Genomic DNA, 24,839 nt, shown 5'->3' with positions numbered 1-24,839 from the left:
TAACCAAATCATAAATGTAGAAAGCCTATTAACTTGAATGCCACGTAGCATTTTTGAAAAATCTTCTCTAATACTCAAGTGCTGTTTTATACAATTTATTCGTCTTAAGCAATATCTAAAATACTATGATTTTAAAGATATTTTAGTTTAGGAATTTATAATTGCAGATAATATAACCTATATTTCGTCTCTGTGTGTAGAAATCTAATAAAGTACACTAATAGTTGAAGGCTACATTGTTTGAAAAAAAAGGCAAATTAATCAATTCAAATTATTTATTGACTTTATCACAAATATTCATCTCAAACAGAATTTGATTGTTTTGAACTTGTCATATTTCTCTTTTACTTAAGACTTCTAGAACATCATCTCAGTAGATAAATAGAAGGAAGGTTAGGTCAGGCCTATGTGATAGGCCCTATGTCATGTCACTCCAGTAGGCATGTTTTCTACTCTCCAACAGTGAGAGTATAGAAGCTGAGTAACCAAACAAACTTCTCCTCCATGTTAGAACTAACATTATATTACTAAGAAGCTGAGAGAGACATAGACAGAGGTAAAATACATGCCTTTTTGTGGCCATGGTTGGACTACACTGTCCCATCCTTACTTCTACATTTACTCTATCAAGTGATTTAAAAAAAAAAGTTTTAGTCATTTAGCAGACACTCTTATCCAGAGCGACTTAAAGGAGAAATTAGGGTTAAGTGGCTTGCTCAAGGGCACATCAATCGATTTTTCAAGTAGTCGGCTCTGGGATTCGAACCAGCGACCTTTCGGTTACGCCAGTAACTGGTCCAATGCTCTTAACCGCTAGGTCTGTATGGAGGAAGTGGTTCCAAGTGTTCCAGCACTCCACAGCTTTGTCCCACACACCTACAGCCAGACCAAAGGGAATGAGTGTGTGTGTGTGTGTGTGTATGCCTATGTGGTAGCAATGGACAAGGTCAACCCATTTCTCTGCAAACAATCACATCACACATGGTAAGTCACATTCCTACCCCCCTCTCTCTCTCTCCCCCTCTCTCATCTCGCCCACCCCCTTCAGTCAGGTGGTCTCGCTCAGGTCCTATTTTGTAGAAAAGAGAGGGACCCTCACATGATAAACTACATAAAGAATAACTACAAGCTGTCCTGATTGGATTCCAATGAGAGATGCCGAATGGCACAGAGACTCAAGGAAGTGTTATTTCACTGTGTTATTACTTTATATTGGGGTTGGAATGCAGGACATAGCTTTCTGGCACCAGATCCCAGGCTGCAAAACACACTTTGTTAGCACACTCTACTGTCTATTAGCCCACACTACACGACTGTTGTTCAATAAAACAACATCACTACTGTAAATTACTCTTATCATTAGACTGTGTGTACAGTGTGTTCCTCAGACAGGGCTAGTCTCTTCTAGGGTCACTGTCCTGATGGAGATGTGTCTGGCCCTCCATCGCCCTCTAGTGTTGGCCCTCTGCTCTGACAGACACAGCAGAACAGGGACTAACATCACAATAGCACACAGAACACGGTGCTAAACTCACTCTGAGGAGTTCCAAACCATCAGGTCACACACTCCTAAACTCTTCTTAACATGCTCACACACACAGACGGCAGTGTGTCTAACACACAGACGGCAGTGTGTCTAACACACAGACGGCAGAGTTTCTCTGCAGAAAAGTGCCCATTATTTTATCCACTGGCATTTGACCAATAAAGTCGCAGGTGCAGAGTTAGAGGGGACAGAAAGGGTCTGGGGTTAGGGTGAGGGGGGCACAGAGGTGTCCATGTGGTAACATTAACATTTAGGATACCAGCCTCTGTGCCTGGGTGTATGTCCCGAGAGGAACATTTCACTCACAGGCGTCACTCTGAAGTGTTACTAAACACAAGTGACCTTCTTTACGCACTGATGGCCATTGGCCACTCACACACACATATGAGAGATGGAGAGAAAGAGAGCGAGCGACAGAGAATGGCTTAGAGCTTAATCATAAATGAACTACTACAATATGAACTACTTGATGTAGTAAGACCTCATATTTTCCATATACTGCTCGCTGGCCTAGACATCATTATCCTCCTCACCTAGACACCATTATCCTCCTCCTCACCTAGACATCATCACCCTCCTCACCCAGACACCATTATCCTCCTCCTCTCCTAGACATCATTATCCTCCTCCTCACCAAGACATTATATCCTCCTCTCATAGACATCATTATTATCCTCCTCCTCTAGACATCATTACCCTCCTCCTCTCCTAGACATCATTATCCTCCTACTAGACATCATTACCATCCTCCTCACCTAGACATCATTACCCTCCTCCTCACCTAGACATCATTACCCTCCTCCTCACCTAGACATCATTACCCTCCTCCTCACCTAGACATCATTCCCCTCCTCCTCACCTAGACATCATTCCCCTCCTCCTCCTCACCTAGACATCATTACCCTCCTCCTCCTCACCTAGACATCATTATCCTCCTCCTCCTCTCCTAGACATCATTCCCCTCCTCCTCCTCTCCTAGACATCATTCCCCTCCTCCTCCTCTCCTAGACATCATTCCCCTCCTCCTCCTCTCCTAGACATCATTCCCCTCCTCCTCGCCTAGACATCATTATCCTCCTCCTCCTCGCCTAGACATCATTATCCTCCTCCTCCTCGCCTAGACATCATTATCCTCCTCCTCCTCGCCTAGACATCATTATCCTCCTCCTCCTCACCTAGACATCATTATCCTCCTCCTCACCTAGACATCATTATCCTCCTCCTCGCCTAGACATCATTACCCTCCTCCTCGCCTAGACATCATTATCCTCCTCCTCCTCGCCTAGACATCATTATCCTCCTCCTCCTCGCCTAGACATCATTATCCTCCTCCTCCTCACCTAGACATCATTATCCTCCTCCTCACCTAGACATCATTATCTCCTCCTCCTCTCAAGGAGATCATTATCCTCCTCACCTAGACATCATTATCCTCCTCACCTAGACATCATTATCCTTCTCTCCTAGACATTATCCTCCTCCTCGCCTCTCATTATTTCCTCTTCCTTTCCTCCTTACCTAGGCATTATTATTCCCCTCCTCTCCTAGACATCATCTCCTAGACATTATCTCCTCCTCTCCTAGACATCATTATCTCCTCCTCAACCTTCCTCGTCCTCCATCAGTCAGTCCTGTTTAAATGCTCCCTTTAAAAAGCCACTTCCTTCCAATTGGAGACTTTATCACTTCTGGGATGTCAGTCTTTAAAGGCTGAAAACTCATGTCAACACAGCTGACATTTGTGATGCTCTAAGGCCCTTTACTGTGTTAATGTGGCCTTTACTGTGGCTCACACCTTTCCCCACCATGGTACAGAGCTCAGGAGGCATGTCCCCAGGCGGGTGGTCTGGGTTAGCGTTGGGTCACAGGTTTCAGCACTGGACGTGTGAAAGACTTCACTTAACACAGCCTCTGGCGGGGCCGGCCAGGGTGGACGGTCTGGGGTCACTTCATCTCAACTCTAGGAGAGAGATGGGAATAAAAGAAGAGGAGGAGATATAATAGGAGAGAGAAAAACGGTATTTCTGTCTGTCTTTTTCTCACACCATCTGTTAAGTTCTTTGTGTTGCTTGTATCCAGCGCACCAGTGACACTGTCAGATCACAGGATGACAAACTAACTATTATAGTAGGACTGAGCGGGTCATACACTCACTTCACATCAAAAGTACTGGCCAAAACTAGATTGGTTTCAAATCAGACAACTTTACAATAGAACTAAAAATCTTTTGTCTTATTATTTAATGCACTTGCTTACAAGTTAAAAAACAACACCATTATGATCAGGTAGGTGAGTGGACACCAGGTACGAGGTAGAAGGCAGTCCATTACATCTGAAATACTGTACCACAGGAATTAATCAGAGAAAACAGTAACCAGAAGAGCAAAATACATGAAATTGCATTAGAAATAGCAGACATGAGAATTTAACCATTCTCTTTCCGGAATGGCAGTACTGCAAAATGCTAAAAGAACATATACAGATATCAAAGATGCCTTAACTTAAAAACAAACATTACCCTGTTTCTAAAATGTTTGACCAGCCAGTCAACCATGATGAACCCAACACACACAGATAGACACACACACTCTGGGTTCAAATACATGTGTATTTGAGCATTTGTTATTTAAATACTTTTTCTATGTATTTCAGTATTTTCAAATACACAGCCCAAAACAGGTACTTTTATTTGAGTTATTTGTAAAAACCAAATAGTCGACCAAATTGTATTTTAAAAGTATATTCAAATACTTATTTCAAATACTATTTTCAAATACCTGGGTTAAATGTATGGGAGTGTATTTGAGTATTTTCAAATACTTTCCAAGTGTATGTCGAAATACATTCCAATTTTCAACTACTTGTTTTTTTTTCTCCAAATAAAGGGTATCTGAATACATGTTTCAAATGTATTGAAAATGTATTAAAATACATTAAATAGTATTTGAACCCATGTCTGACACACACAAAGCAGATATTGATGTTTGTGATTTATAACAGGAGTCTATGTAAAGAATCAGAAACATGACCGGTTAAGTTTAAAGAGAAGGGAAAAGCACACCTGGACCTGGGTCGGTGAGGTACAGGCAGGGGAAAAGCACACCTGGACCTGGGTCGGTGAGGTACAGGCAGGGGAAAAGCACACCTGGACCTGGGTCGGTGAGGTACAGGCAGGGGAAAAGCACACCTGGACCTGGGTCGGTGAGGTACAGGTAGGGGAAAAGCACACCTGGACCTGGGTCGGTGAGGTGCAGGCAGGGGAAAAGCACACCTGGACCTGGGTCGGTGAGGTGCAGGCAGGGGAAAAGCACACCTGGACCTGGGTCGGTGAGGTACAGGGAGGGGAAAAGCACACCTGGACCTGGGTCGGTGAGGTACAGGCAGGGGAAAAGCACACCTGGACCTGGGTCGGTGAGGTGCAGGCAGGGGAAAAGCACACCTGGACCTGGGTCGGTGAGGTACAGGCAGGGGAAAAGCACACCTGGACCTGGGTCGGTGAGGTACAGGCAGGGGAAAAGCACACCTGGACCTGGGTCGGTGAGGTACAGGTAGGGGGAAAAGCACACCTGGACCTGGGTCGGTGAGGTACAGGCAGGGGAAAAGCACACCTGGACCTGGGTCGGTGAGGTACAGGCAGGGGAAAAGCACACCTGGACATGGGTCGGTGAGGTACAGGCAGGGGGAAAAGCACACCTGGACCTGGGTCGGTGAGGTGCAGGCAGGGGAAAAGCACACCTGGACCTGGGTCGGTGAGGTACAGGCAGGGGAAAAGCACACCTGGACCTGGGTCGGTGAGGTACAGGCAGGGGAAAAGCACACCTGGACCTGGGTCGGTGAGGTACAGGCAGGGGAAAAGCACACCTGGACCTGGGTTGGTGAGGTACAGGCAGGGGAAAAGCACACCTGGACCTGGGTCGGTGAGGTACAGGAAAGGGAAAAGCACACCTGGACCTGGGTCGGTGAGGTACAGGCAGGGGAAAAGCACACCTGGACCTGGGTCGGTGAGGTACAGGCAAAGGAAAAGCACACCTGGACCTGGGTCGGTGAGGTACAGGCAAGGGAAAACACAACATGTGACATGACACAACACCATAGTGGATAATTTACATTTGAGCAAGAGAATCCGGTATGTGGAAGAACGTGCAGAAATACGCTAAAAGCGTATATACAAAATGTGCTGCTGATGTAGCAATTGGATGCAGTCTAACAAGGGAACAGGACTGTCTACCAACAGGCAGAGCCACAGACACTAACATGTTCCATGACCAGGTTATTGATTGAATGGGACCCTTGGGTTCGGTCCCAATTGGCAGTGGCACCATATTCATTATATAGTGTACTACCTTTGACCAAGACCCAAAGTGGGTGCCAATTGGGACGTAGCCTTGGTTAATACAAGCAAAAGACCAGCTGACTTATACTCGTGGAGGGTGTTCGGTAGACAGACCAGGCTCCACCACAGCATCCACCTTCCTTCATCTCAGTACCTGGGTGGACTAAATTCAAGTTTAAAGAGGAAATCGTACAATAAAATATAACATATCCTTCACATTCCACCAGACACTCTAATACTGATAACCCCTCCCAGTCTGCCCAACACTGCTCTCTCTGAGTCACCCTCTATACCAAAAGCCCACAGCCACTACTGACACACCCCTCAGTGAGAGAACGCATCCAGGAACCCCAGTCTACATCACTACCCTCTCCCACCAGGGCTACTTCAGCAAACAGACCCACAGCAGACGTAGCTTCAGCAGCAGGCCTGTGAAACTCTTAGAGTAGAGGAGAAGGGGGTGGGGGGAGGGAGGTTCAGCCTTTCAACAGTAGAAAACACTCAAACAAGTGTCATTGTTTGTCTACACATTGGTTCTAGATGGTAGTTCTATATATTGTTGGATCCAGAGTTTTGGTGATTCTAGAAGTGGTTGATTCTAGACGTGGTTGGTTCTAGACGTCGGTGGTGCGGATGCCATCATCGTCCAGGCTGAAAGGGAAGCTGCGGTCTTTGGGGGGCTGAGGCTGAGAGCGGTGTCTCCTCCGGCTGCTGGAGGGGTCTGGAGCTATGGGGCCAGGGCAGGCTGGGACCCCCACACCACTGGCTAGGGCTGGAGCTGGGACCCCCTGTGGGATGAGAGTGGGAGTGGAGGGGGAGGATGAAGATGAGGAGGTGGAGGAGGAGGTGGAGCGAGAGGAAAGACTGGAGGGCAGATTGCTAAAGGGACTGTCCTTGTCCAGTGTGCCCAGAGCGGGAGCCTCTCTTTGGGGTACGGGGGTCCAGGGCTGCCACCCCGGGGCCACAGAACACGACTTCACTAGTGGGGGTCTCCTGTCATCTCCCTGGCGACCACGGAACACAGAGGGTGGGTGGGAGGAGTTACCATGGCGATACAGAGAGGAGGCAAACGTAAATACAGAACCCTGAGAGAGAGAGAGAGAGAGAGAGATTTTTCCAATTCCCCCACTGAATCACGCTTGCATTTGAGCATGCCATAAGGACCACTAATAGTACTGGTCTGAATTGCTAGTCGGCCCGTCAGGTCATATTCTGAGGAGTTGTGATATGAGGCTTTCGTATGTATCTAAATATACCTTTACCTTGGCAGGGCCTCTGAAGTCCTGTATCTTCAACTCAATGTCTCTGATCCAGCCCTGCATGTCCTCTGGAGTGTCTGTCTGCAACACAACCAGCACATGCTTACACATCACGCTTAAACAACTCAGTAAGCACACACACACACACACACACACACACACACACACACACACACACACACACACACACACACACACACACACACACACACACACACACACACACACACACACACACACACACACACACCTCTCTGTGATCTGAGGCCCCTGCCCCTAGTCAGCTGTTCTCCCATGGGGGGACAAGGGATGTTATTGTTCTTATGGTTAAGTGTTGGGAAAGTTCTCCTCCAATTCACAAAAAACATCCTGTCCATTTCTCCAAAAACAGAAGTAAGGCCACACATGAGCAACAGAGCATCAAGCCAGAGAGGAGTCAACACAGATGGAAGCCCAACGGACGACAACACACACACACACACACACACACCCCCCCCTACCTGGACGTAGAAGACCCTGGAGCTGGTGATGATCTCAAACAGGTTATCTCTCATCAGCAGGTCCCTGACAGAGATGAGTGGGTAAGACATTGAGCTTCTGTGTTTGTGTGTGTTTGTGTCTGGTGTCAAGAGAACGAGAGAAAGAGAGGTGTGTGACTCTCACCCAGATTTCACCAGACACTCATGGACCTTCTGAATGTCTCTCAGAGGAACAGCTCTCAGAGGCTCCTTATCCTGAAATACATATCAAATGCAGGTTTCACGCAAACGCACATCAGAAAAACACCACTTTACTCTATTCCACTGACATATCTGTCACACAGAACACTAAACACACAAAAGCAGAACCAAAGACAAACATGGAGGACACATGTTTTTTCCTACAATGTATTGGCTTGGTTTGTATTTCCTATCCCAAATCCATTTGAGGACATCTGTAATTACACCCCACTGAGGTCTAAACAGCAACAGCGTTACCACCCAGAGCCACACACAGAGGAGAGAAGAGGAGAGGATATGACCTCACCATCTCACACTTGTAGTAACTGACAGCATTGTGGTCCAGTGTGAAGAAACGTCTCTTCCAGCTTTTCCTCTGAAACACACAACAGATTAGTTCAAAAGTGTGTGTGTGTGTACGTGCATGTGTGTGTGTGTGTGTGTGTGTGTACTCACCACGTTACCCTGTTTGACACAATAGCCACACCTCAGTACACCTGGTCTACTGCCTACAGAGGAGACCCTCCTGTCCCCTACCTCCATCTCCTCCCCCTCATTCTGCACACACACACACACAATCATCATCCTCACAACTATCATCATCATCATCGCCATCTTCACTGTCATCGTGGCAATGGTGTATTTGGTCTAGACCATAGTACCTGGTAGATGGGTGTGTGCACCACCACTCCCCCGATGATCTCAGTCTTGTAGGCCAGCCTCTTACCCCCTGCCTCACCGGTTACCGTAGAAACCTCTGATCTGGGCTGGAGAGGCCCTGCTTTTGGGACCTACAGCGAACAACAGTTTGAGCAATAAGTCAAACACACAGCTAGCAGTTGGCATTTAGCTAACAACACATTACCATTCAGGTTTACTTATTGATATCCTATGAAACTATAAATGCATTACAACATATTTATGGAGTGATAAACAAGAAATGTGAGATAAACAAGGCTCATAAGGCACACAGGGTTTCTTCAACGGGAATACAGGGCAGTTAAAGAGGAAGTGGAAGAGCGAGAGTTGTGTGAGGGCAGGTGACAATAGAGAAGAAACAGAGCAGCACCACACTTCAGCCTCACAGAGCCACAGACAGTGGTGACCTTTCTGACACAGGTTCCAATAATCTCTCCTTCCTCCCGAAGTGTGACACTTCCCTTCATGGATTGGAAAGAAAATGACTGCTACAGTGAAAGTATTCGCACCCATTGACTTTTTCCACATTTTGTTGTGTTACAGCCTGAATATAAATTTGATTAAATTGAGATTTTGTGTCACTGGCCTACACATAATATCCCAAAATGTCAAAGTGGAATGATGTTTTTAGACATTTTTACAAATTAGTTAAAAATGTAGTCAATAAATATTCAACCCCTTTGTTATGGCAAGCCTAAATAAGAGCAGGAGTAAAAATTTGCTTAACAAGTCACATAATAAGTTGCATGGACTCACTGTGTGAAATAATGTTTAACATTATTTTTTAATGACTACCTCACCCACCACATACAATTATCATCTGTAAGGTCCCTCAGTCGAGCAGTGAATTTCAAACACAGATTCAACCACAAAGACCAGGGAGGTTTTCCAATGCCTCACAAAGAAGGGCACCTATTGGTAGGTGGATAAAAAAAGCAGACATTGAATATCCCTTTGAGCATGGTTAAGTTATTAAATCGACTTTGGATGGTGTATCAATAACACCCAGTCACTACAAAGATGCAGCCGTCCTTCCTAATTCAGTTGCCGGAGAGGAAAGAAGCCGCTCAGGGATTTCACCATGAGGCCAACGGTGATTTTACAGAGTAAAATGGCTGTGATAGAAGAAAACTGAGGATGGATCAACAACAGTGTAGTTACTCCACAATACTAACCTAAATAACAGAGTGAAAAGAAGCAAGCCTGTACAGAACAAAAATATATGAAAAACATGCATTGTTTGCAATAAGGCACTAAAGTATAACAAATAAAATAAATTAACTTTATGTCCTGAATACAAAGCGTTATGTTTGGAGCAAATCCAACAACATATCACTGAGTACCACACTATAGATTTAAAAGTAGGCTAGTGGCTGCTTCATGTTATGAGTATGCTTGTCATCGGCAAGGACTCTTTTTTGGGATAAAAAGAAACGGAGACTGGCTAGGCCAGTCAAATACTTATTTCCCTCATTAAAATGCAAATCAATTTATAACATTTCTGACATGCGTTTTTCTGGATATTTTTGTTGTTATTCTGTCTCTCACTGTTCAAATAAACCTACCATTAAAATTATAGACTGATCCTTTCTTTGTCAGTGGGCAAACGTACAAAATCAGCAGGGGATCAAATACTTTTTTCCCCCACTGTATAGAGACCCGTTCCAAATGGACCCAAGGACAACTAGACCAGTTTCGTATAGACCTGGTCAGATCCAGACCCGGTCCGATCCGAGTGAGGAAAGCAGCAGAAAAGTATATTTTTAAGGTCATTTATTAACCGGAGCTGATAAAGTGAGGGACAGGTGACGCTCTAGCAGGGGCCGTGCTGTGTGTGTGTGTGTGTGTGTGTGAGTGTGTGACACGGGAACAGGGAGGGAGAGACCGCAACCAAACAAGCTGACTCGCACTATAGTAGACTAATAGCTGCCATACTGTAGCTAGGTTATTTATCATCCAATATGACTACGTTGTACCCGTCTTGACTGCATCAAACCAGGAGAACCTGGTTAACTAACCATCTAGGCTAATTGAAGCTGCATGCGCTTTCTCATCCTCCAGTTACAAACAACAACAACACCATTCAGAATATAAAGTAGCAGCCTATCTGTTGGCTCTTGGTTGTTGTAGCTCATCCTTCGCCTTTAACTTTCCTTCATTTTAAATTCCATCTTCCATTGATTAGATATGTCCTAACTTTTGCCACACACGGAGGCTCTGACTGTAGCCTATTGTCACTTTGATGACTTATGATTGGCCAACAACAAGCTTCACGCGCCACTCTTGTGAAAAGTAAAGAGCGGCAGCATAAATTATAGGATTTCTCTCTCTCTCTCTCTCTCTCTAATGCAGCAGTCGCGTTCTGATCTGTATGGGTCCTTCTGGACAAAACAGTTAAAACTACACATACCTGAGACCCGTGAAAATCAAATTCGATCCGGCCCAGACACGTGACATTATTTAGAATTCTGGATCCGGACTTGCTCAGGTCTCGGATCGGGTCTCGGGTATTCGGGTACAAGCGGCTCCGTGAAGACCTCTACTTGCAACGCCAAGATAGGGTTTGATTCCCAGGACCACATGTACATAAAATGTATGCACACATGAATGTAAGTCACTTTGAATAAAAGCATCTGCTAAATGGTATATACAGTATTATAAACAGTGTATGTGTGGAAAGCCCCCCCCCACCACCAGGCTGAATATAGGATTCAACACACACTGTGCTGGAATGTGCTCTGTGAAACCTCGAAACACAAATCATGCTGTCCTGTTTCACCATTTCCTCATATTATAGATGAGAGATTGTGAGAGTATGTGAGCGTGCCAAACCAAAAGCATAATTAGCGGTGGGGTGGGGGCAATCGTAAAATGAGGAAAGGAGTAGCACTGTGTGGTGTCAAGACACAGAAATCAAGTAGCTGCCTGGTGCTTTATGGAGGGAACTTATTTCCCCTATCAATCAAATTTGTAAATGTTGTATTTCACCTCAGTTGAGAACATGTTCTCATTTACAACTGCGACCTGGCCAAGATAAAGCAAAGCAGTGCAACAAAAACAACAACACAGAGTTACACATGGGATAAACAAATGTACAATCAATAACACAATAGAAAAATATATATACAGTGTGTGCAAATGTAGTAAGATTAGGGAGGTAAGGAAATAGGCCATAGTGGCGAAATAATAAAACATTGGAGTGATAGATGTGCAAATGATGATGTGAAAGTAGAGATACTGGGGTGCAAAAGAGCAAAAATAAATAACAATATGGGGAGGTAGTTGAGTGGGCTATTTACAAATGGGCTGTGTACAGGTGCAGTGATCGGTAAGCTGCTCTGACAGCTGATGCTTAAAGTCAGTGAGGGAGATATAAGTCTCCAGCTTCAGTGATTTTTGCAATTCGTTCCAGTCATTGGCAGCAGAGAACTGGAAGGAAAAGCGGCCAAAGGGGGAGTTGGCTTTGGGGATGACCAGTGAAATATACCTGCTGGAGCGTATGCTATGGGTGGGTGTTGCTATGGTGACCAGTGAGCTGAGATAAGGCAGAGCTTTACCTAGCAAAGACTTATAGCTGACCTGGAGCCAGTGGGTTTGGTGACGAATATGAAGTGAGGGCCAGCCAACGAGAGCATACAGGTCGCAGTGGTGGGTAGTATATGGGGCTTTGGTGACAAAACAGATGGCACTGTGATAGACTGCATCCAATTTGCTGAGTAGTGTTGGAGGCTATTTTGTAAATGACATCGCCAAAGTCAAGGATCGGTAGGATGGTCAGTTTAACGAGGGTATGTTTGGCAGCATGAGTGAAGGAGGCTTTGTTGCGAAATAGGAAGCCAATTCTAGATTTCATTTTGGATTGGAGATGCTTAATGTGAGTCTGGAAGGAGAGTTTACAGTCTAACCAGACACCTAGGTAATTGTAGTTGTCCACATATTCTAAGTCGGAACCGTCCAGAGTAGTGATGCTAGTCGGGCGGGTGGGTGCGGGCAGCGATCGGTTGAAGAGCATGCATTTAGTTTGGAGGTTTGTTAACACAGTGCCCAAAGAAGGGCCAGAAGTATACAGAACGGTGTTGTCTGCATAGAGGTGGATCAGAGAATCATCAGCAGCAAGAGCGACATCATTGATATATACAGAGAAAAGAGTCGGCCCAAGAATTGAACCCTGTGGCACCCCCATAGAGACTGCCAGAGGTCCGGACAACAGGCCCTCCGATTTGACACACTGAACTCTATCTGAGAAGTAGTTGGTGAACCAGGCGAGGCAGTTATTTGAGAAACCAAGGCTGTTAATTATTATAAGGGCAAATTGACCTGTCTCTCATGACCGCAAGTTACACGCCTGGTTATACGTGTAATGATTAGATGAGTCATATGTTATGTTAATGTTACCATATGTTAATGGTAACGTTAGCTACAGGAGTTGAGGTACTCACAGTGATCTTGGTAGCTTTGTTCAGAGCGAGGACCCAGTCTTTCAGGTCAGCAGCATCGTTGGCATGGAGGAAATAACGCCGAGACACTGCATTGATCACTGCAGACATAGTGATATACAGAAATACAGAACATAAATACAGAGGTTATAATAGCACTGATCACTGCAAGAAGGACACAACAGGTATGGGTTGTTCCACCTCAAAAAGCACCAGAAAGAGGGTTAACACCCACCATGTTAGATTGTTCTTAGCAAAAGAAACAATTAGCATTTCTGAAACATTTTGTTGAAATATAATTTAATCTATGAGAACTTAACCTAACTGATTGCACCCAAATTGGCCATTTTAATGTATAGGATTCAGATAATATTCAATTAATATAGTACCCAACATCCGATTCGGACCAAACGTCTTCCTACCAATTAGTAAGAAGAGGAATTGTATTTTTGTATATTTTTTTTTAAGCCACCCACAGAACCCTCACACTCCATGCCAATCCCACCCCAACAACCAGTATACAGTATCAGTTCTCTATTTTTGACAAGTAGTATGAAGCTGTGGCTTGCTTCTCCATACCATGTACAGTCGTGGCCAAAAGTTTTGAGAATGACACAAATATTAATTTTCACAAAGTCTGCTGCCTCAGTTTGTATGAATGCAATTTGCATATACTCCAGAATGTTATGAAGAGTGATCAGATGAATTGCAAAGTCCCTCTTTGCCATGCAAATGAACTGAATCCCCAAAAAACATCTCCACTGCATTTCAGCCCTGCCACAAAAGGACCAGCTGACATCATGTTAGTGAATCTCTCGTTAACACAGGTGTGAGTGTTGACGAGGACAAAGCTGGAGATCACTCTGTCATGCTGATTGAGTTTGAATAACAGACTGGAAGCTTCAAAAGGAGGATGGTGCTGGCAATCATTATTCTTCCTCTGTCAACCATGGTTACCTGCAAAGAAACACGTGCCGTCATCATTGCTTTGCACAAAAAGGGCTTCACAGGCAAGGATATTACTGCCAGTAAGATTGCACCTAAATCAACCATTTATCTGATCATCAAGAACTTCAAGGAGAGCGGTTCAATTGTTGTGAAGAAGGCTTAAGGGCGCCCAAGAAAGTCCAGCAAGCGCCAGGACCGTCTGCTAAAGTTGATTCAGCTGCGGGATCGGGGCACCAGTACAGAGCTTGCTCAGGAATGGCAGCAGGCAGGTGTGAGTGCATCTGCACGCACAGTGAGGCGAAGACTTTTGGAGGATGGCCTGGTGTCAAGAAGGGCAGCAAAGAAGCCACTTCTCTCCAGGAAAAACATCAGGGACAGACTGATATTCTGCAAAAGGTACTGCTGAGGACTGGGGTAAAGTCATTTTCTCTGATGAATCCCCTTTCCGATTGATTGGGGAGTCCGGAAAAAAGCTTGTCAGGAAAAGACAAGGTGAGCACTACCATCATTCCTGTGTCATGCCAACAGTAAAGCATCCTGAGACCATTCATGTGTGGGGTTGCTTCTCAGCCAAGGGAGTGGGCTCACTCACAATTTTGCCTAAGAACACAGCCATGAATAAAGAACGGTACCAACACATCCTCCGAGAGCAACTTCTCCCAACCATCCAGGAACAGTTTGGTGACGAATAATGCCTTTTCCAGCATGATGGAGCACCTTGCCATAAGGCAAAAGTGATAACTAAGTGGCTCGGGGAACAAAATCTACCCCAGACCTTTATCCCATTGAGAACTTGTGGTCAATCCTCAAGAGGCGGGTGGAAAAACAAAAACCCACAAATTCTGACAAACTCCAAGCATTGATTATGCAAGAATGGGCTGCCATCAGTCAGGATGTGGCCCAGAAGTTAATTGACAGCATGCCAGAGCGGATTGCAGAGGTCTTGAAAAAGAAGGGTCAACACTGCAAATATTGACTCTTTGCATCAACTTCATGTAATTGTCAATCAAAGCCTTTGACACATGAAATGCTTGTAATTATACTTCAGTATTCCATAGTAACATGTGACAAAAATATCTAGACACTGAAGCAGCAAACTTTGTGGAAATTCATATTTGTGTCATTCTCAAAACTTTTGGTCACGACTGTAATGCATTCCCTGTGAATCTGGTCATGTTTCTTTTCCCCTGTTCAAAGAAATTAGTCATTGAAGTAGCTTGCATTATTTACCATAAGGTAGTGTCAATGGTTTATAGAGAGGGTCTTCTATGTGGGGAGCGGACCAATGGGTGGGTTTCCCTGTGGGTCCTGCTTTTATTTTACATCCATGGGCTAATCAACATTAAAGATAACAATTACATTTTAGTAAAACAATGGCAACACTAGCTATTCTCTTGTGGAATTTGAAAGGCCTTAATAGTTCTATCATTCTAACTATCTTGATAGTTTAAAACAACATTGATAGAGCAATGCTCCGAGAAACACACCTGAAATTGAATTGAACGAATTCATAATTATGAACAAAAATTCAGTTGATGATTCTCTGATTTTATGGGACAAAGGTTTTATTAAAATCAATGCAACTACATTTGCTTCTGGGCTGAATAAATCACATTTAAAAGAAGATATCAGAATTGGAAAAGTTGTTAACGAAGTTAGAGCGTTCTCAACAAATACTTTTTTCAGTGCAACTACTCTCTCCAAAGTCAAGACAGAACTAAATCTATTGATAAGACAGAGAGCAGAATATTCCATCTGTGGAGATAAACTTTAGCATTAGTTTCATGGTAATCGACACAGTTGTCTTCTGGCTAACAAGCGTCGCAGTAATTAAGGGATATTGTAACCATTGAAACTCAATCAGGTTAATTACTATCAGAACCCAAATTATATCAACTAAAGTGTAACGACGTGCGCTGAGAGTTCGGAAGCAAGTTCAGGGAGTGAGTGTTTTAATAAATAAACATAATACAAAACATGAGAAACACTAACGGCACACAGACAACACAGGAACAGAAACAATAACGCCTGGGGAAGGAACCAAAGGGAGTGACATATGTAGGGAAGGTAATCAAGGAAGTGATGGAGTCCAGGTGAGTCTGAAGACGCGCGTAACGATGGTAACAGGTGTGCGCCATAACGAGCAGCCTGGTGACCTAGAGGCCAGAGTGGGAGCACACATGACAAAGATTCCCCCGTTCCTATAAAGAATTGTACCCCTCTGATTGTAAATCCACTCCAAGCCAGACGGAGTCCTTTTTAAAGATGTAAGAACTCTTTTTCTCTCAACTGAGGAAGCCAGTTTGATGGGAGCCCAAATCTCTCTCCACGAACTTAAAAAGGGCATTGGATAGAATGAATAAAGACAAATCACCTGGTTGGGACAGTATTCCTTCTGAGGTCTATTTAATATTTTGGAACCAATTAGATCAACTATTACTCGAAATGATTAATACAGCCACAAAGAGTAATTTGGAAGGGACGTAAATAAAATAAAAGATTTGGCATGGGTCCTTAGATCCTCAAAAGGTTTTACAGCTGCACAATGGAGAGCATCCTGACTCGTTGCATCACTGCCTGTTATGGCAACTATGGCAACTGCTCTGCCTCTGACCGCAAGGCACTACAGAGGGTAGTGTGTACGGCCCAGTGCATCACCGGGGGGGCCAAACTTCCTGCCATCCAGGACCTCTATACCAGGCAGTGTCAGAGGAAGGCCCTAAAAATTGTTAAAGACTCCAGCCACCCTAGTCATAGACTGTTCTCTCTGATACCGCACGGCAAGCAGTACCAGAGCGCCAAGTCTAGGTCCAAGAGGCTTCCAAACAGCTTCTACCCCCAAGCCATAAGACTCCCGAACAGCTAATCAAATGACTACCCAGACTATTTGCAACCCCCCCCTTATGCTGCTGCTACTCTCTGTTATTACCACTTTAACAACCCTACCTGCATGTACATAATTACCTCAATTACCTCGACACCGGTGAACTGTTTGACCAAAATGACCATCATGATGTTTGGAGGAATAAGGGTGATGCTTGCAAGCCGAAGAACACCATCCCAACCGTGAAGCACGGGGGTGGCAGCATCATGTTGTGCGGGTGTTTTGCTGCAGGAGGGACTGGTGCACGTCACAAAATAGATGGCATCATCAGGCATGAAAATTATGTGGATATATTGAAGCAACATCTCAAGACATCAGTCAGGAAGTTAAAGCTTGGTCGCAAATGGGTCTTCCAAATGGACAATGATCCCAAGCATACTTCCAAAGTTGTGGCAAAATAGATTAAGGACAACAAAGTCAAGGTATTGGAGTGGACATCACAAAGCCCTGACCTAAATCCCATTGAAAATTTGGAAGCTTGTGGAAGGCTACCCAAAACATTTCACCCAAGTTAAACAATTTAAAGGCAATGCTACCAAATACTAATTGAGTGCATGTAAACTTCTGACCCACTGAGAATGTGATGAAAGAAATAAAAGCTGAAATAAATCATCATTATTCTGACATTTCACATTCTTAAAATAAAGTGGTGATCCTAACTGACCTAAGACAGGGAATTTTTACTAGGATTAAATGTCAGGAATTGTGAAAAACTGAGTTTAAATGTATTTGGCTAAGGTGTATGTAAACTTCTGACTTCAACTGTATATTGTCAACAATCTAAACAAACCCTGTCTGTTTTGCCCCATTGTTGCACACACATCGGTTTTGTTGCTAAACAACCAACCTGTCTATGGAGCCACTGGCCCAGGCAGTTCGGCAATCAAAATAAATTACACCAATCTCTCTCAATTCTACGGATAACATCATGTCATTATACGCCGACGATATCTTACTTTATCTAGACAATGTATCTCAATCTCTCCCAAACACTTTGAAGAATGCCAATGTTTCAAACGACAGAAACAATTTCAGAACAATCTGAGATGGTGGGTGTCATGGCTTGTTGAAATGACATGGAACGATTCAGATGACACACAACTGAAGGTGTTTCACCAGGGCCATGAGAAGACCTTACACTCTCATACTCATGCAAACAGAAGCACTCAAACAAACACTTTGACTCACCAAAGCAGAACTCAGTCTTGGACTTCTGTTTCCCCGTGGCCTCGCTCACCTAACCACCGAACGAAGGAGCAGATGAGATGAGAGAGGAGATGAGAGTCTGGAATCAGTCAAAAACATTGCCCTTACTAAGTAGTCTGTTTAAGGGTGTTGTTACCTTGGAGATGTACGTCAGCTGCAGAATCCCAACTGCGTTTGCTCCACTAGGCAGGTTCTAGAGGCAGACATACAACACAACAATAGTGTAATAGCAAGATTTTCATACCGTCAAACCGTTTCTGTACCATACCGGGGTATACGGTATTACCGAATGTGCACACAAGGGCTGCTATAAATAATAAAATAATATACCTGTATATATACTTTTTTGAGGGGACGCACAACACAATTTAGGCAACAGGGATCTTGATCCAGGAGGGGATTGAATGTCTCTGCTGTAACCAAGAAGCTTGACCTTTACATCTAGCCACTTTGCTAGAAAGTTACCAAAGCAAATGCAGAGCTGTGGCCCTGAGCTGGATATATATATATATATATATATATATATATATATTACAGTTATACATAACTTATAGTTTTAGCGACTGCACTTGAAGTTCTTGAAATTTTCCAGATTGACTGACCTTCATGTCTTAAAGTGAAGGAAAAGCAGCCAACAAGTGCTCAGCACATGTGGGAACTCCTTCAAGACTGTTGGAAAAGCATTCCAGGTGAAGCTGATTGAGAAAATGCCAAGAGTGTACAAAGCTGTCATCAAGGCAAAGGGTGGCTACTTTGAAGAATCTCAAATATATTTTGATTAGTTTAACACTTTTTTGATTACTACATGATTCCATGTGTTATTTCATAGATTTGATGACTTCAATACTATTCTACAATGTAGAAAACAGTAAAACTAAAGAAAAACCCTTGAATGAGTAGGTGTCCAAACTTTTGACTGGTACAGTATACCAAACACAGTGCATTCGGAACGTATTCAGACCCCTTGACATTTTGCCTTATTTTAAAATTGATTAAATAGTTCTCCCCCCCCTCGTCGATCTACACACAATACCCATAATGACAAAGCAAAAAGAGGTTTAGAAATGTTTGCAAATATATATTTTTTTTAAACGATAAAATAAAAAAAATAAAAAACATTTACATAAGTATTCAGACCCAATACTCAGTACTTTGTTGAAGCACCTTTGGCAGCGATTACAGCCTCGAGTCTTCTTGGGTGTGACGCTACAAGCTTGGCACACCTGTATTTGGGGATATTCTCCCATTCTTCTCTGCAGATCCTCTCAAGCTCTGTCAGGTTGGATGAGGAGCGTCGCTGCACAGCTTTTTTCAGGTCTCTCCAGAGATGTTCGACTGGGTTCAAGTCCGGGCTCTGGCTGGGCCACTCAAGGACATTCAGAGACTTGTCCCGAAGCCACTCCTGCGTTGTCTCGGCTATGTGCTTAGGGTTGTTGTCCTGTTGGAAGGTGAACTTTTGCCCCATTCTGAGGTCCTGAGCGCTCTGGAGCAGGTTTTCATCAAGGATCTCTCTGTACTTTGCTCCGTTCATCTTTCCCTCGATCCTAACTAGTCCCCCAGTCCCTGCCGCTGAAAAAACTCCCAACAGCATGATGCTGCCACCACCATGCTTCACCATAGAGATGGTGCCAGGTTTCTTCCAGACGTGACCGGTTGGCATTCAGGCCAAAGAGTTTAATCTTGCATTCATCAGACCAGAGAATCTTGTGTCCCATGGTCTGAGAGTCCTTTAGGTGCCTTTTGGCAAACTCTAAGCAGGCTGTTATGTGCCATTTACTGAAGAGTGGCTTCCGTCTGGCCACTCTACCATAAAGGCCTGATTGGTGGAGTGCTGCAGAGATGGTTTCCCTTCTGGAAGTTTCTCCCATCCCCACAGAGGAACTCTGGAGCTCTGTCAGAGTGACCTTCAGGTTGTTGGTCACCTCCCTGACCAAGGCCCTTCTCCCCTGATTGCTCAGTATGGCCGGGCAGACAGCTCTAGGAAGGGGGATGGAGGAGGCCACTGTGTTCATGAGGACCTTCAATGCTGCAGATAATTTTTGGTACCCTTCCCCAGATCTGTGCCGACACCATCCTGTCTTTGAGCTCTACGGACAATTTCTTCGACCTCATGGCTTTGTTTTTGTTCGGACATGCACTGTCAACTGTGGGACCTTATATAGACAGGTGTTTGCCTTTCCAAATCATATCCAATCAATTTAATTTACCACAGGTGGAACTCCAATCAAGTTGTAGAAACATCAAGGATGATCAATGGAAACAGGATGCACCCGAGCTCAATTTCAAGTATCATAGCAAAGGGTGTGAATACTTATGTAAATAAAGTATTTCTGTTTTTAATTTATTTGCAAACATTTCTAAAAACCTGTTTTCGCGTCGTCATTGAGGTATTGTGTGTAGATTGATGAGGGAAAAAAATTACATTTAATACATTACAGCCTTATTCTAAAATGTAACAAAATGTGGAAAAACTCAAGGGGTCTGAATACTTTCTGAATGCACTGTATATTTATTTAAACGGTATTGAAAATCATACCGTCGGTATTTTGAAATATACCATTTATACCGTATACCGGGGTATCGCCCAAGCCTAACAACAAGCACTTATGCAGGCAGAGACAGAGTTAAAAACCTTCTACTCCCAGTTTCACTTCCTCTACCCTGCTAGCGGCGGAACACACACACTATTTGAACACACTCTGCCTCAGACACATCAGAGGTCATGTGTGTTTGTACAGGTACTATAATGACTGTGTGTGTGTGTGTGTGTGTACCTGGGGGTTGTCCATGTACCACTGCAGTGTGTTGCCCTGTGTGTCCAGTATGAAGTAGCGTCTCTGGAAGCGACTGCTGCCCTCCTTCTCCTCAATGTCCAGGAAGCCACACACACGGTTCTGCCTGTCCACGTATGGCATACTGCTGCCTGCTACCACATATCACTGAGAGATGGAGAGCGGGAGGAGTCTATTTGTAAGGCATTTTGAAATAAATCTTGCACAGTAATGACACAGGCATCTAATTCTTCAGAAAACCCAAATCCTCTTTTAGAGCAACAGTAGGCAGTAAATTTGCCCGAAAGAGAGGAAGAGAGCGAGCAGTCATGTCACACACACACACACACACACACACACACACACACACACACACACACACAGCAGTTTTTCATGTGACGTTATTGAGGCAGCCTAGCTAAGCATAAGACCTCAGGCTGTGCTGCTAACCAGAGGATTCACCACAGCTGGAAATTATAGACTACTAAACAGATCTGCATACAGGCACATTTCATCTGGTCAGATAGATATGGGGGGGGGCAGAGAAAGAGAGGAAGGGAGAGATAGAGATGAGAAAAAGGGGGGAGGGAGAGAGAGAGAGTGGGGGGGGGGGTTCAGGTCAGAGAGTGACAAGGGAATGAACATTAATTAGAGGACAACCTAACTCTTGTCAGAGAGACTGACTGACATGCTGAGGACATGACATCATCCTGACTGATGCCTGTTTGTACAGTAGATGCACCGACCTGGTCACATAAGCATGCTAACACAACCTTTCCTCTGGAACAGCAATATGAAGAACATTGTGTTCATGGTGTTGTTTAAGGAAAGAAAGAAATTAACACACACACACACGCGCGCACACACACACACACACACACACACACACACACACTGCTTTGACATCAGAAAAAACATCTGTTTCAGGCATTTAGCATAGCAGGAGTGACCAAGTCTGAAACTATATATTGGCATCTATGGCAAACTTTAAGTAGTTCTCAATCTTTACAAGACATGGGACATTTGATGCATTTAAACTTAGCATTACATTATTATTGGGTTAAAAGGGCTTCGTGTTTGGTACCATGCTGTCTATGTAGGCCTTATTCGCAGGGCTGGCAAAGTTATCCTATAATTGTTTAACCGACAATTAATGACAATAACCCTGAACAACAACAACAAAAATCTTAATACATGTATTTTAGGAGAAGGGGAGGTTCAACTTTATATTCTAGTAGATATAGTTCACCCAATAGCAGTTTTCATTTTTACATGAATTGGGTAAAGTTGGTAGTCATCTTACGAGCAGAACGGCACGGTCGGGAGGAGAAGCTTCATTTCCAAAAGTTCAATGCGGTCAAAACCAGTTTTGAGACAGGGGTGTCACCAAGCTGTGATATTCATTAGGCAAGTAGTAGGCAATTTTCAAAAGATGCATCACAAGCTCAAAACAATTACGACAACAGTTACCATTTGCATGACAATTAATTGTTACCCCAAATTCCATAATTGTCACAACCCTACTGATTAGTGTGAATCATAAAGTTTTGTTTATTAATGCACAGCTATTATTCCCCAAACAGAATGAGGAGCAGATACAGAAATAGAGGCTACATATGAATACTATAGGAGGGTAATTCCACGGTGCATTCCAACAGTACAGATGTAATGTTTGGTAACAGAATGACAGCACAAAACATCATTCTGTTACCAAACTTTACATCTGCACTGTTCTTCAAGTAAACGTGTTTTTGTACAATTTTATGTGGAAAATGTTAAAAATAGTTATTGTGCATAGAGTTGTATGGTTTGTTTAGCTTTGCAATCGTTGTTTTTTATTTGACAAGTGAACAATCTGAGTATTAGTGTCACTGTTACCGTGTGTCTAATCCAGAAGGATCAGATCCACGTGGAACCCATCCTGTATCATAGATATGCCTACATTATTATTTGATCAGGTGCTCAGTGGGCTATGTTCTGTAGGCTAGATACTCTGTCAGTTATTTCACTAGTTGTCGACTTGTATGGAGAATAACTATTCCGCCCAATGAAGCATGATTTAGCATCAGGTTGAGATGACATGAAAGTTTAATGCTGAAACGATCTGCCAACCACAACTCTAGGTATGTCTGCCACACCTAGGCTACTCCCCCCAACACACACATACAGACACACAAAACTTACCCGTTTTACTGTTCAGTGTGCGTGCGTCCCAAGTGTCGCAAAGAGTAAAACACGTCTCGTTTAAATCTGTTGTTACTCTTAGTTGACATCTGTCTACTATCTGAAATGTATGCGGCACCCGAACACCGCTGTCAGCTGAGGCTTCTTTCCTGGTAGGGCTCGCGATTAGAATGAACCAATCCCGGAAATGATCTAGTCTCTTGTCGTTTTTTGCAGTAGCTACAGTATGAGGAACTGCGTTGACATGAACTCTTGAATTTGTCAGGCTGAAGCAAGGAGTTTGGGTAGCCAGACTCTTGACTGGCGCTGCCGCTGATCTCTCTGTTGTTGACTTTAGGTTTTAACAGTTTTCATGGCTGTCATTGTGCTGGGTCATCAAACATTAATAGCCGTGGTGTAAAGTACCTAAGTAAAAATACTATCAAGTACTATTTAAGTGTTTTTGGGGGGTATCTGTACTTTACTTTACTATTTATATTTGTTACAACTTTTACTTCACTACATTCCCAAAGAAAATAATTAACTTTTTACAACATACATTTTCCCTGACACCCAAAAGTACTCGTTACATTTTGAATGCTTAGCAGGACAGGAAAAGGGTCCAATTCACACGCTTATCAAGGCGCCATCCCTACTGCCTCTGATCTGGCGGCCTCACTAAACACATGCTTCGTTTGTAAATTATGTCTGAGTGTTGGAGTGTGCCCCCTGGCTTTCTGTAAATTAAAAAAAACTATAATATGGCGCCATCTGGTTTGCATAATATAAGGAATTTGAAATTATTTGTACTTTTACTTTTGGTACTTAGTATATTTTAGCAATTACATTTACTTTTGATACTTAAGTATATTTACATCCAAATACTTTTAGACTTTTACTCAAGTAGTATTTTACTGGGTGACTTTCACTTTTACTTGAGTCATTTTCTGTTAAGGTATCTTTACTTTTACTCAAGTATGACAACTGGGTACTTTTTACACAATTGATTAATAATAGGTGTACCACTCACTTCATAATACACAGGTATGCTTCCTATACATCTGATATACAGTCAAATAGATTGTGTACCGACCTATACTTTATTTAGATAACCTATAGGCTATTACCAGTACTTGACTTGGACTGAAATAGGTGCAGGTACTCATGTTGGGTGCCAGTACTGTTTGTATTTAGGTGCAGGAGCTCCACAACACTTTTGAGCTAATATTCTATAAGAGGAAAAGGAGCTCAAGCAGTAGAAAATTTGAGGTGCTGTAGCCGGTACCCAGCTCCGGTGAGCTCCTGCCAAAGTCAAGCACGGCTATTACAAACAGTTAAAGTCGGATGTTTACATACACTTAGGTTGGAGTCATTAAAACTCGTTTTTCAATCACTCCACACATTTCTTGTTAACAAATTATAGTTTTGGCAAGTCAGTAAGGACATCTACTTTGTGCATGACACAAGTAATTTTTCCAACAATTGTTTACAGACAGATTATTTCACTTATAATTCACTGTATCACAATTTCAGTGGGTCAGAATTTTACATACACTAAGTTGACTGTGCCTTTAAACAGTTTTGAAAATTCCAGAAAACGATGACATGGCTTTAGAAGCTTCTGATAGGCTAATTGACATCATTTGAGTCAATTGGAGGTGTATCTGTGGATGTATTTCAAGGCCTACCTTCAAACTCAGTGTCTCTTTGCTTGACATCATGGGAAAATCAAAAGAAATCAGCCAAGACATCAGAAAAATAAATTGTAGACCTCCACAAGTCTGTTTCATCCTTGGGAGCAATTTCCAAACGCCTGAAGGTACCACATTCATCTGTATAAACAATAGTACGCAAGTATAAACACCATGGGACCGT

The 24,839-nt window shown here is 43.5% G+C and overlaps 2 protein-coding genes across 7 annotated transcripts; both read right to left on the bottom strand.

Moving 5' to 3' along the window:
- Positions 1-261: 261 nt before the first annotated feature.
- Positions 262-23,249, bottom strand: LOC106585005 (pleckstrin homology domain-containing family A member 2). 6 transcript variants are annotated; one of them, XR_006761821.1, is made up of 14 exons: positions 22,986-23,249; positions 20,805-20,969; positions 18,167-18,223; positions 18,013-18,061; positions 12,996-13,093; positions 8,520-8,648; positions 8,314-8,415; positions 8,165-8,233; positions 7,802-7,872; positions 7,639-7,702; positions 7,136-7,219; positions 3,803-6,964; positions 3,352-3,506; positions 262-876 (listed from the first exon to the last, which is right to left on the bottom strand). XR_006761821.1 is itself a non-coding variant. In XM_014170730.2 (12 exons), exons 2-12 carry the CDS (start codon positions 20,943-20,945, stop codon positions 6,494-6,496), a joined length of 1,335 nt encoding a protein of 444 aa, XP_014026205.1. In that variant the 5' UTR covers positions 20,946-20,969; positions 22,986-23,249; the 3' UTR covers positions 3,770-6,493. The 6 variants fall into 6 exon arrangements, 3 of the variants coding, with proteins under 3 accessions (XP_014026205.1, XP_014026206.1, XP_014026207.1); XR_006761822.1 differs by lacking the exons at positions 262-876; positions 3,352-3,506 and having other exon boundaries at positions 3,770-4,607; positions 4,650-6,964; XR_006761823.1 differs by lacking the exons at positions 262-876; positions 3,352-3,506 and having other exon boundaries at positions 3,770-4,613; positions 4,656-6,964.
- LOC123730422 (keratin-associated protein 10-9-like) lies at positions 3,770-5,639 on the bottom strand. Its single transcript, XM_045707064.1, has 2 exons — positions 4,481-5,639; positions 3,770-4,446 (listed from the first exon to the last, which is right to left on the bottom strand). The coding sequence occupies exon 1, from the start codon at positions 5,637-5,639 to the stop codon at positions 4,563-4,565; it is 1,077 nt and encodes a 358-aa protein (XP_045563020.1). The 3' UTR covers positions 3,770-4,446; positions 4,481-4,562.
- Positions 23,250-24,839: the final 1,590 nt, after the last annotated feature.

The sequence above is a fragment of the Salmo salar genome, chromosome ssa24 (assembly GCF_905237065.1).
Source record: "Salmo salar chromosome ssa24, Ssal_v3.1, whole genome shotgun sequence".
In the NCBI taxonomy this organism is placed as follows: domain Eukaryota; kingdom Metazoa; phylum Chordata; class Actinopteri; order Salmoniformes; family Salmonidae; genus Salmo; species Salmo salar.
This window is presented reverse-complemented; position numbering and strand designations above follow the sequence as displayed.